The 12,326-nt window shown below is 39.5% G+C and overlaps 1 protein-coding gene across 1 annotated transcript in view; it reads left to right on the top strand.

Moving 5' to 3' along the window:
• The window catches only part of heatr1 (HEAT repeat containing 1), a 94,370-nt gene that overhangs the window by 53,173 nt on the left and 28,871 nt on the right, over nt 1-12,326 (top strand). The window contains exons 26-30 of the mRNA XM_060831348.1: nt 229-381; nt 3,790-3,908; nt 6,792-6,913; nt 7,534-7,662; nt 11,128-11,358. Coding sequence (XP_060687331.1) covers nt 229-381; nt 3,790-3,908; nt 6,792-6,913; nt 7,534-7,662; nt 11,128-11,358 — 754 coding nt within the window. The remainder of the gene's footprint in view (nt 1-228; nt 382-3,789; nt 3,909-6,791; nt 6,914-7,533; nt 7,663-11,127; nt 11,359-12,326) is intronic.

Raw genomic sequence — 12,326 nt, 5'->3', positions numbered from 1 at the left:
CTAAATTCAGTCCTAAATGGCCGACCTATCCTGTCTATGACATCCGTTTCCCTTGAACTTGCCTCTCATCAACCTATGCTTGAATTAGTGATTAAAAAGTGCTGGTTGAATGGGGTTTGTCGGATTTAGTCTTCATGTGTTTAGTATTTGGAGGTTATTTCCCTGCCCATTTACTCTTTATTTATAGTTGCCATTGTTCATTTGTCTATGATTCTTTTGTATTATAAGGAAAATCCAAGATTTGAAGAATGAAGAGCCTGATGTTTCAACAGGCAAAATTAACTGGCAGAGAGCCATACTCATCATGGAATTGTTGCAGCATAAGAAGAAACTCAAAAGTCCTCAGGTTCTGGTTCCTACCCTCTTCAGCCTTCTGTCCAGGTATTAGGTTGAGCATATTGACGATTTTGCCTTGGTACTAGAGCTGGAAGATATACAATAAAACCCCTAGTGTGCTCATCTTTCAGCTGTGATACTGATTGAGGTGCTTTATTTCTCCTGGATGGAGTAAGAGGGGAACTTCACCAGAGTTCTTGCCCCTAATCAGAGCTCCATGACTGCTATACCAGCAGTCCATTGTTGCATAATGTCTTCACAGAGTACTATTTCAGCTTCCACCATGACAATAAACATTGGGATAGGCACATGTCAGTAAAAAGCAAATTCATTCGTGGTTTTCTGGGTGTGGTAACAGAGGCAATATCTCCGGAATCATTCAAGAGATTTGTTGGGGAGTAGTAGACCTTCATAGAAGAACGGACCAGATGGGATTTTGTGACCTTCATACAGTAATAGCTGGGAAAGTCTTTAAAGGAAACACTTAAGTCACTTCCTAAAGTAAATTGTGCTTTCTTACTATCCTCGGATTTTGCACAGAAGATATGGAATGGTGGGGTGCTGTGAACTGAATTACGTACTGTAGTGGAGTAATGGGTTCCTTGTGACTACAGAATCTGAAGGAATATAAATTGAGACGAAAGAATGAAGCCATTTTATGTTTCCTGCATGATTAGTTTTAATTGGCAAAAGTGAATATTTATGTCCACTGCAGCAAATGGATTAGGAACCCTCCTGTTATCTTGAGCCATTAAATGTTTGCTCTCGCACATAATTTGAGATTTTTGTTTTCTAAACAATGTTTCATTTCTTATATCATCCAAGTCATTTCTTTGGAGTGTGAGGATTTAAATTTCTTTATTGCCGTTATGGACAAGACATTGTAATTCCTGATTACAGCCACTTGGTGTTTCACCAAGCAAGAAAAAAATGTCAAACTGTAGCTTCACACTGCCATCCAGAGGTCAGAACTTGGTACTGCAGCATAGAGTTTTAGAGGCCCACAGCTGAGAAAGAGGCCCCTCAGCCCATCAATCCTGCAATGGTCAAAAACAAGCACTTAAGTATTCTTAATTTTCAGCACTTGGCCCGAGTTTTGAAGGCCTTGGCATTGCAAATCTAAGTACCTTTTTAGATGTCCTGAAGGTTTCTGCTTCTGCCATCCTTAGAGACATAGAACATAGAAAGATACAGCGCAGTACAGGTCCTTCGGCCCTCGATGTTGCGCCGACCGAATCCTACCTAACCTACACTAGCCCAATAACTTCCAAATGCCTATCCAATGCCTGCTTAAATGACCCTAAAGAAGGAGAGTTCACCACTGCTACTGGCAGGGCATTCCATGAACTCACAACCCGCTGTGTAAAGAATCTACCCCTAACATCTGTCCTATACCTACCACCCCTTAATTTAAAGCTGTAAATGAGTTCCAAATGCCATCCACTCTCTAGGTGAAAAATATTTCCTCACGTTCTGTCTAAACTTCCTGCCCTGACCATAAATTTAAGCCCCAGTCATTGATTCCTCCATCAGGAAAAAAAAATTACTTCCTGTCTATGCCCCTCATAATTTTATGCATCTCAATTATCTTCCACGTCAGTCCCTTCTGCGTCAAAAGGTTAGGCAGCATCCAAGGAACAGGAAATTCGATGTTTCGGGCCAGAGTCCTTCATCAGGAAACATCAGGCTCTGGCCCGAAACGTCGAATTTCCTGTTCCTTGGATGCTGCCTAACCCGCTGTGCTTTAACCAGCAACACATTTTCAGCTCTGATCTCCAGCATCTGCAGACCTCACTTTTTACCCTTCTGCATCAAGGCAAACATCCCCAATCTATACAGATTCTTTTCATAACTAAAACTCACCAGTGAGGCAACATCCTGGTAAAACTCCTCTCCAATATAATTTCCCACCTATAATGTGGATTCAAGAACTGCATACGATTCTCTAGCTGTGATCTAACCAATGTTTCTTCAGTTCCAGCGTTTCCTCTCTGCTCTTAAACTCTATGCCTCAGCTAATAAAGGCAAGTATCCTGTATACATTCTTAACCACTTAACAATGTCCTGCTACCTTAAGGGGCTTGTAGACATGCGCACTAATGTCTCTCTGACCCTCAGTTCTTTCCAGGGTTTTGCTGTTCATAGTGTGTTCCCTTGCCTAGTTTGTAAGTGCATCATCCCTTGCTTATCCAGATTGAATTCCATTTGCCACTAACCAGTCAGTCTGTATCCTCCTGTAACATAAGGCTGTCCACCTCACTATTTACCACCCCACCAGATTTTGCACCATCCATGATCAACCATACTGATCAACCCTCATCTATTCAAATCTAAATCATTTATGGATACCACAGTCAGCAGGAGCCCAACATTGATTCAGTGGAACCCCATTGGATACAGGCTTTCAGTTATGAAAACACACTCAACCATAACCCTTTGTGTGTTGCCATTCAGCCACTTCTGGAATCAGTTAGCCAAATTTCCTTGGGTCCTAAAGGTTATCACTATCAATCTCCCATTCAGAACTTTATCAAAAGTCAAAAAGCAGCCTAACGTATTATCAAATGTTATCCATTCTCAAGAATAAGGCATCACAGATGCAGAGACAAATACAAACTCGGCTGTTTTGAAATAACCGTAGGTTTGACATAAAAAGAGAAGATGCTGGAAATATTTATCAGGTCAGGCAGCATCTTTCATCAGAATCTAACTATTCTCCCAGTACTTCCATCACATCTGTTCTCATAATGTCACTTTTCACAGAGGTGACTGACATGATCTCATCTCTTCTCCCCAAAAAAACTAACCTGACAGAGCCTTAGCCTTCTCCTCTCACCCCTTCCCCTCATTCACATATCGGTGATAGAGTTCCCCATGTCCTCACCTTCTACCCCACATTCAAAGGATCATCCTCTGCCATTTAAGCCACCTCAGCATGATGCCTTCGCCAACCCTCCCAAATTGTCAGCATTCCATGGAGACTATTCCCTCCCCAACATCCTAATCCAATCCGCCATCGTTCTCAACATTCCTCACGTGGGCACTGGCATTGCAATCACAGAAGATGTATTGCATCTTCTACACTGCCCAATGTCCCAAACACACCTTCAAGATAAAGCAGCTGTTTACTTGTACTTCTTTCAAACTAGTCTACTAGATTTTCTGCTCATAATACAGTCTCCTTTACTTTAGTGAGATGACTGACAGACTGGGTGGCTTTGCAGAACACCTGAACTCTGTCCATAGAAATGATCTTGACCTTCCATCTGTCTGCCACTTCAATACATATCCTTGCTCCCATGTTAATATTTCCATCCTGAGCCTGTTGCAGTGTTTCAACTAAGCTCAATAAAGGTTATATTAATTTGTGTATGGAAATGGAATGGCTGTGTATTTGGCTACCATTAAGAAAATTCTGAATGAGTATAACAGTTAATCATTGTCATAACTTAGGTGCCTGGATCCATCACTGTCTGAGGATGGCAGCCTGGAGTACACAAAGCAGTTGATCCTCAGTTGTTTACTCAACCTCTGTCAAAAGCTATCACCAGATGGTACAAGGATCAGCAAAGGTATGAAGAATGTAACAGTTTGTCTGAACCGTAGGTTTGTTCTGCTATCATTGCATATTATTTCAGATTGGTTTTAAGTGAATATGATGCAGAATCAAAAGCATTTGCAATTACAAAGTGGGCTTCTTTGCTTTTCTTAAAATAAAGTTTCTGTATGCAAATTTGAGATATTATGAGAAAGATGAAAACAAAATATAATGAGAACTGGTTATATTTGATCAGCTGGAAGCATGCCATTGTGATAGAGTCTTCAAACTGATATTTTGAAGAATCCACACGAGTATAGCTTCTGCTTACCTGCAATATCTTCTAAAGGCCCCAGAGAATTTGGTTTTAAGTTGGCAAGAAACTGTGATGTGTGAATACTGTAAAGCAGTTCTTTACACTTTACAGCTAAAGCAGCATGGCATATCAGCACAGGGATCTTGTTACCTTCCTTTTTTTTTCTCCAAATAGGACCACCCAACCTGTTGGGTCATTGTCTTTCAAGGTTACCTGGAAGTCTTTAGTAAATTGCAGCATCTAAAATCAGCTCAACTTACTCAGGTCCCAACATTAAACCAATCTAGTTGGCAAATCCTCAACAGCATCCTGTGGTATTGAGGTTCTGGCAGGTCTCCCACAAAGGATTGACATCTTGTGTGAGTGTGTCATTTTGAAGCCAGTGAGCTTTTAAAACTACCATTCTTACCTGCTCCTTTGAGAACAGATAAATCTTGAGTGTCTCTCTAAATACTTGTGAATATTAAACATCACAAGCCTGTCCTTCATGGGGTGATGAGCAGTACAAGTTACAGTGCTTTTCAAAGTTAAGGAATAAATGTTTTAAAGAGGAGGAATATGAAGAGGTTTACTATGTGCTAAGTACTGACCATACTTCATACAAAAATAGTGTTGTCAGCATCCATCTATTTACACAAGATGATGGCCATGCAGCGAATCAAATCCATGGGGCTGGTATTGCTTCATATGATGCACTCTGTGCTGATGGTTGAGAAGACCAATTGTGAAAGGCAAGGTATACCACAAATGGCATTTAGGAAGTGTGGTGATTGGTTGTTATGCATTGCTGTGTTTGGTGTTGGCACCTGTTGCCAAGCTGCTGTAGCCACTGATTGTCATGATGGCATGTGCCTGCCCACAGGTGATGTAGATGTTTTCTTCTATCATCAGTTTGTGTCCTTTAAGGGCAGAAATCAGTTTTTCAGGCCTCATGTCATGCTTGTAAGCATCCTTAAAGTGAAGATGTGGACTTCCTTCTAGCTGGCTTATTCTAGCTGCCTTGGCAGACTGACCATCTTTAGATATGCAGCTATCTTCCAATCCTGCAAGCATGCCCAAGCCAACAAAGTCACGTCTGCTTGATGAGTGCTAATGTAGTTGGGAGATTTGTCTTGGAGAGGACTGCTGTATATGTGATTTTGTCCTTCCATAAGATTGTCCAGAACGTACTGCAAGTGAAGATGGAAGTTGAGTGTTTTATTTCTTGTAAATATTCTTGTTTCACAGCCATAAAACAAATGGCGTGAACAAAGTCTCAGAAACCAGAGTTTTGGTTCTAAGAATTGGCTTAATATTGTTTCCGTGCATGCTTTGAGTCTGTCATGGTGGCATCTGATTTCCCTATGCATGTATCATATTATTCATTAAATTGTCTGTCACAGTGGACCCAAGGTAGCAGAATTTGCTGACCACTTCCTGCAGTGTGTTATTTAGATTAAACAAGGGCAAAAATGTGAGACTATCTAAAAACCATGGTTTTCTTGATGCTTATAACGTGAGTGACAATCGTAGAAGATTAAGATTAGGAGGTATTGATGTCCAAAGAGAGCTGGTTGTCTTTGTTAGTTGAAGCTAACAGACAGGTGCAGGAGGCATTTAGGAATGGTATGTGGGTATTTATTGCAGGAAGGTTAGGGTACAGGAATGAAGAGGTCTTGCTGTAGCTGTATAAAGTCTTGGTGAGGCCACATGTGGAGTATCGTGTATACTTTTAGTCTCCTTACCTAAGGAAGGATGTACCTGTGCAGTCTCACTCACTCACACATGCACACTCACTCACTCACACACACAAACTCACACACACTCTTCTTACAGAGATCAACAGGATAGATGTAACAAAGGATGTCTCTCCTGACTGTTGCATCTAGGACAAAGGGCACACACTCAGCTTCTGAAGAAAACTGTTTAGAACTGCAATAAAGAGAAATTTCTTCCCTCAGAAGCCAGTGAATCTTGGCAATGTCTACCCAAGATGATTGGAGCCTCAGTGATTGTATTCGAGAGTGAGACAGATAAATTTCTAGATATTAAAGACTTCAAGGGAAATGGTGTTGAGGTGGTGAGGTCTCCAAGTTGGTGCTGCAATTTGCAGTGTTAATAAGCTGTGGGGATGAGACATTAAGCCATTATCCTGATGGCTAACCAACAGCAATTGTGTAATACCCATGCATGTATACCTGAGGTTTGCTTGTGATATCCTTTCTGTTAGAATGCGCTTTGAAGTTCACAGTTTTCTTGCTTCCTTTAAGACTTGCTAAGGACATTATATTGAATAGAATGAATGAGAAAATTGATAACAAAAATTTTTTTTACAATCTTTAAAATGTAATGAACTATAAACTTAATAGCATACAAAATGTCTTACTTTTATAGATACTTGTCATCATTTTTAAAAGTGTGAAATGTTACTGATATTCAAACTTGAGCAGGTTGTTTCACTTTAATTTTAAAAATAAAATTAAAAGAGGAAATGCCGGAGAAACTTAGCAGGTCTCTTAGCATCTGCTGAAATTCTCCAGCGTTTCTATTTTTGTTTCAGATTTCCAGTATCCATAGTATTTTGCTTTTATGTGAGGCTTATTTTCAACTTTGGGTTCACAGATGTCCTTGATGAAGAGAAGTTTAATGTGGAGCTAATTGTTCAATGTGTCAGAGGTTCTAATATGCCTCAGACTCATCATCATGCATTACTGCTCCTGGGTGCTGCTGCTGGATTTTTTCCTGTAAGTGCAACCTGTTACAATTGAGGAATTGAGAATATTTTCAAAGGTTTTTTGAATCATTTTGGAAGATATTGTCTGTCAGCAAATTTCCTGTGATTCAGCTTATGTTGAATCAGGGTTTTTATAAAAGCTAAGTTCTCATGTTAAATAAATGCAACTTTCTTCTGAAGGATATTATGAGGGATACCGATTTACTAACTTTCATGACAGTTCTAGGTTCTGGGGTATGGAGACGGGGTCTTGGGATGCAGCAGCATTAAGAGATACACAGAGCATTGGGATGACGTGCATTCACAGTTTGGTGAATGTTGGAGAGGAAGGACATAGGGCCTTTATATTCTTTTCCTTTATGCATCTCCAACTTGTATGGATTTTAAAAGTACAGATGTCCATGATTAGATTCTCATGTAATTTTAGTTACTTTCTCTATTCCTAATGTATTTATACAATCCACTTTCCAATTATAATTCCTGGCGTTTTTGTCAAATACTAAAGCATTCATCACTCAGTATTTGTGATGCTCCTTGACTATGTTTTGTCTCCTAAATTCATTGATCTCTTTGATTACTGCAGACTATACTTTGATATTTGATTTGTTTCTGTTTGCATTTATTTTGTAGGACAAGGTTCTCCATAATATCATGCCGATTTTTACTTTCATGGGTGCTAATGTGATGCGACTGGATGATAGCTATAGTTTCCAGGTGATAAATAAGACAGTACAGACTGTAATCCCAGCACTTATTCAAGTAAGTCATGATGAAGTTTTTTGTTTGTTTTTACTGTGTGAAAAAAGAATTCTCCCTATGCTCTAGGGAGTGAAGATGGAGTTAGCTGTGGCTGTTGAAATCATCAGTGTTATATCAAGAATCTTCCTTCCGAAGGACAATCCTTCTGTGAAACAAGCTGTCAAAGGAAATAGTCACAGCCTGTCACTTAAAATCTTCATGACTAATCTTTGGATTATTTCTATTTATCCCAACTATGATCTCAGCAATGCCTGGTTTAGGTACTGCTAACAGATATTCATCAGAATTGTCAATTCAGCTTAAGCAGAAACTGAAGACACAGCCTATTAATGTTCTCTATCCAAGCTTATTGACATAGCATGCAAGAGTGTAGTTTAATAAACCCTCTGGCCCCTAACTACAGCTGACAGAGTCAGAGGACTCAGGAGAAATCTGTAACAAATATTTGAATAGGTTGGATCTTTGTGCACATCACTGAATTACAAAGTCTTGTTAGTTCATATACAGTACATTTATTTGTAGCTTGGCATATGAGAATTCATTGGCATGCAGGTATCTGCTTCTGGCAGTACTTTTGAGGAATGTAGTTAATATTTCATGTTCCTATTTTCTAGCTTCTAAGGAATTGTAGGGGTGCTGCAAAAAGTCAGCTGTACTAGTAATTCATAAAATTACCATTTATCAGCACAATCAAGACAAATTGGTTTTCATATACTAGCTTCATAATTGTATAAGCTTATGTACAAAGTGGTGTGTTTATATAAAAAGAAAAAATTGTATTTATGTAGCAATTTCCATGCTTTATAGCCAATGAAGAATATTTTGAAGTATTGTCACTTTTTTAATGTACAAAATGCAGTAATCAATCTCGGCACATCAAGGTCTTGGCAAGCACCAATATGATAAACCCCAGATCATTTTCATTTGTGATTTTGGTTAGGAGATAATTATTGGTGAGGATAGCATTTCATCTTTTACGTTTACATGAGAGGCCAGGTAGGACTTCAGTTTAATGATTTGTCTGGAAGCGTCACCTCCAGCAGTTCTGGAGTTCTGAACTGGAGTTTCAGCTAGATTTTTTAGTTGTAAGTCCTACAATGGGACTTGAATAATTGATAACCTTCTGACTTCAGAGACAGACTGCTCCCAGCCTAACCATGGCAAACACATGATAAACAGGCAGTCTTTTATGTGTAATCATACAATGCAAAAGGAGACTTCAGCTCATCATTCCTCTGCTGGCTCTTTAAAACAAGTATGTAATTAATGTAGGTTAAGGGGGAGATGGTGTCGTAGGTGTAATGCACTGGACTAGTAATCCTGAACCCCAATCTAATATTGTGGGGCACGAGTTCAAACCACACCACTGCAAATGATGAAATTTGGATTTGCTAAAAAGCTGTAAAAGAAAAGCTAGACTACCCATTGGTGATTGTTATAAAAGCCCATTTGATTCACTAATGTCATCTGGGGAAGAAATTTGGCATCCTTACCTGGCCTGGCCTACATGTGATTGCAAATCCATCATAAATGCTTGGCTTTTAACTGCCCTTTGGACGTTAGGATAGGCTATGAAAGCTAGCCTGGCTAGCAATGCCCACAACTCATAACTTCTTAAAAATACTTTTTCCCTATTTGTCCAGTATATTTTCCCAATTTGAGTGTATGTGCATTTTGTACAGAGGAACCTCGATTATCTGAAGGACCCGGACGGGTACTACTTTGTTCTGTTAATCGAATGCCGGGTAACAGAGTGTAGCCAAGCATCGGGAGCGTACGATCTTGTTCAGATAATCCAAATAATCGAATGCTGGATAATCGAGGTTCCTCTGTAGTTGAAAACTGTGCTGCTGGAAAAGCGCAACAGGTCAGGCAGCATCCAAGGAGCAGGAGAATTGACATTTCGGGCATAAGCCTTTCTTCAGGAATGACCTTCCTCATTCCTGAAGAAGGGCTTATGCCCGAAACGTCGATTCTCCTGCTCCATGGATGCTACCTGACCTGTTGTGCTTTTCCAGCAGCACATTTTTCAGCTCTGATCTCCAGCATCTGCAGTCCTCACTTTCTCCTAGTTCCTCTGTAGTTGTCTTTTGAAAATTACCACTAGATCTGTATCTACCTCTTGTCATAAGATTTTTTTTTTAAATGCCATCTCTTCTCTAGGTTATTTTGACAATTTTCTTTTGACATTTCATCTTTTTCAATAGGATTATTCTCTTTAAGTGTTATTAGAGTTTTAATTGTCAAAGCCATGCTGTATGCCTCCAGTATAATTACCTTACAATTCCTGTATATTGACATTGGACTGTGTGTGTATTGTTGTGGTCCACTTTCTGATCTCTCTTTGGCTCCACAGTATCAGTGGAATACTATAATTGACCATCCCAAGATTTGGAAGGGAAAAATTTGCCTTGATGGCAACACAACAGTGTCTGTTGTAAATACGTCTGCATGATCACAGGATTGAGCTTAATTGTGGTGTCTTCTGCTGTTAGAAAGCTCATTGATATTTACTGTTGTGTCAATATTGCGCATGTTGGTGAAGAGCCAGCAAAATAATTGGTACCTGTAGGACAACTTTCCCATAAGGAAATCAGTATCTTCAGGAAGGGAATTCAAGTAATAAGCTTTATGGCAACGAAGACTTACAGATAAACGCATTAAGAAGCTGCCAGAGCCCCCAGATACTTATTCAATGCCACTTAGGTGCTTTATAACTACAGAATAGTAGTCTGTGCTGGCAATGCTTATAATTATGCATACTGTTGTCCTTACACAGGCAAGAATAATTTTTGATGAGTAAAACTTGAAAAACTAGGAAATATATTGGAAATAGATCTAATATTTTGTGGTTGGTTCTGCTGCGGGATAGTTATTGTTTATTGATGTGATGTATTTCTAGAACTTGTAGCCCTGTTGCCAACTCATGCAATGGTTATTCCAAACTGCAAGTGGTTGGAAGCAGTCTTTGAGATCGTTTTATGTAGTGTATAAAATGTATTTTAAAGAAACCTTCTATTTATGTCGCAACTTCCAAGCTTTATAACCAATGAAGAACATTTTGAAGTATTGTCACTTTAGGAACTGCAGCAACCAATACATGCATAACAAACTCTTGTAAATACCAATGTGATAAAACCCAGATTATTTTTCATCTGTGATATTGGTTAGGAGTGATCATTTAAAGATAGGTCATTTAAGTTAAGAAATTTCACAGCATTACTGACACCTATTTCACTGTTTTTTTCCTGATAAAGATGGTAACATGTTGTGTAATGTGTTGCTTATCTTAACAAGTATTGATTCCATGGGGTCAGTGGGTGGAGTGGCACTGTTTTTAAAATCTGTTGTTTAAAGGAAAAAGGCAAAGTTACAGGTGGAGACTGAGTACCATCATTCACTGTGCTATAAATAAGCTTGTTTTCTTTTTATGATTTTGGCTTCTTGTTTATATTTTTTTTGCAGGCTGATGATGAAGGTTCTGCAGAAACGAAGCAGAATGTGGAAAATGTTGTTACAAAAATCATCCATGTGTTTGTAGATGCTATGCCACATGTACCCGAGCACAGGAGAGTACCCATCCTTTCACAGCTCATCAACACAGTGAGTGCGGAACGCTTCCTTTGGACTCTCCTGTTGCTTCTTTTTGAGCAGCATGTGACCAAGGCTACTACTTCAGCAACCAACAATGAAAAGGTAAAGACCAGGCTTTTCAAAGTGGACAGCTAACTATCAGGAATTAGTCTGCACTTGAGTCTAAAGTACAGATAGCTTATCCTCCCATGGTCCTGAAGCAGGAGGATTGAGTGAGGAAGGCGACAGAGGATTGACATGAATCAAAAAGGTTTTCTCAACCAATTATCTGTTTTCAGTACCTAAAATCCTACTTTATTGAAATATGGTTCCCTTATTGCACTGTTTAAAATATTTTGGAAAATGAAATGGTTATTCCAAATGCCAAAATGATACCTGCGCATGTGCAGAGGTGGGCCACACTGTCAGCTAACCGCAACAGGCCACAGACTGAATCTGGACATGCATCATTGGTGTCATCGCATTCCAAATGCAGTGACATCAGTGCCTGAGCATGCGTGGACTGCACCTAACTGCTGGCACAGGAAGGATTGGGAAGGAAATTGCGGGCGAGAAGTTGGCGTTGAGGCAGACCTCTCCTCCCCAGTGTAGTGCCTCTCTGATGCCTGCCCATCATTCACTGTGGTGAAGGACAGTGCTGATGATGGACAGTCACTTGTCAGATCAACAATTGGTGAGATTTTGCCCAGGCAGAGGGAGCAGCTGGACAAGGCTGCAAACACCAGAAAATATTTTCAAACAGAAAACACAGTTGAGGTTCCTGGTAACTGCCACTTTGTCCGTTTGTGTTCCTGCACCTAATGTGGTATAATTTCTCTGGACTTGAGTCTCTATAATGAATAGTTAGCAGATAAATTGGAAGTGGAAATTAAAGCAGGATCATATAAGGATGAGATGCTTAAAATGATTATTGAAGAAACAAAAGAACACAAAAGTAGTATTTAAAAAGCTTGAACTTTAGATAGATAAGGAAATCGGACAACGTGGCTTAGCCAAAGAAAAGTTTAGAGAAAAATGTGACAGTAGCTCAGAGGCTGATTCTGATTTCAATGCTGGGTTTGATTTAACTG

This window comes from Hemiscyllium ocellatum, chromosome 10 (assembly GCF_020745735.1).
Source record: "Hemiscyllium ocellatum isolate sHemOce1 chromosome 10, sHemOce1.pat.X.cur, whole genome shotgun sequence".
In the NCBI taxonomy this organism is placed as follows: domain Eukaryota; kingdom Metazoa; phylum Chordata; class Chondrichthyes; order Orectolobiformes; family Hemiscylliidae; genus Hemiscyllium; species Hemiscyllium ocellatum.
The sequence above is the reverse complement of the archived record's forward strand: the minus strand, read 5'-3'. Positions and strand labels throughout refer to the sequence as shown.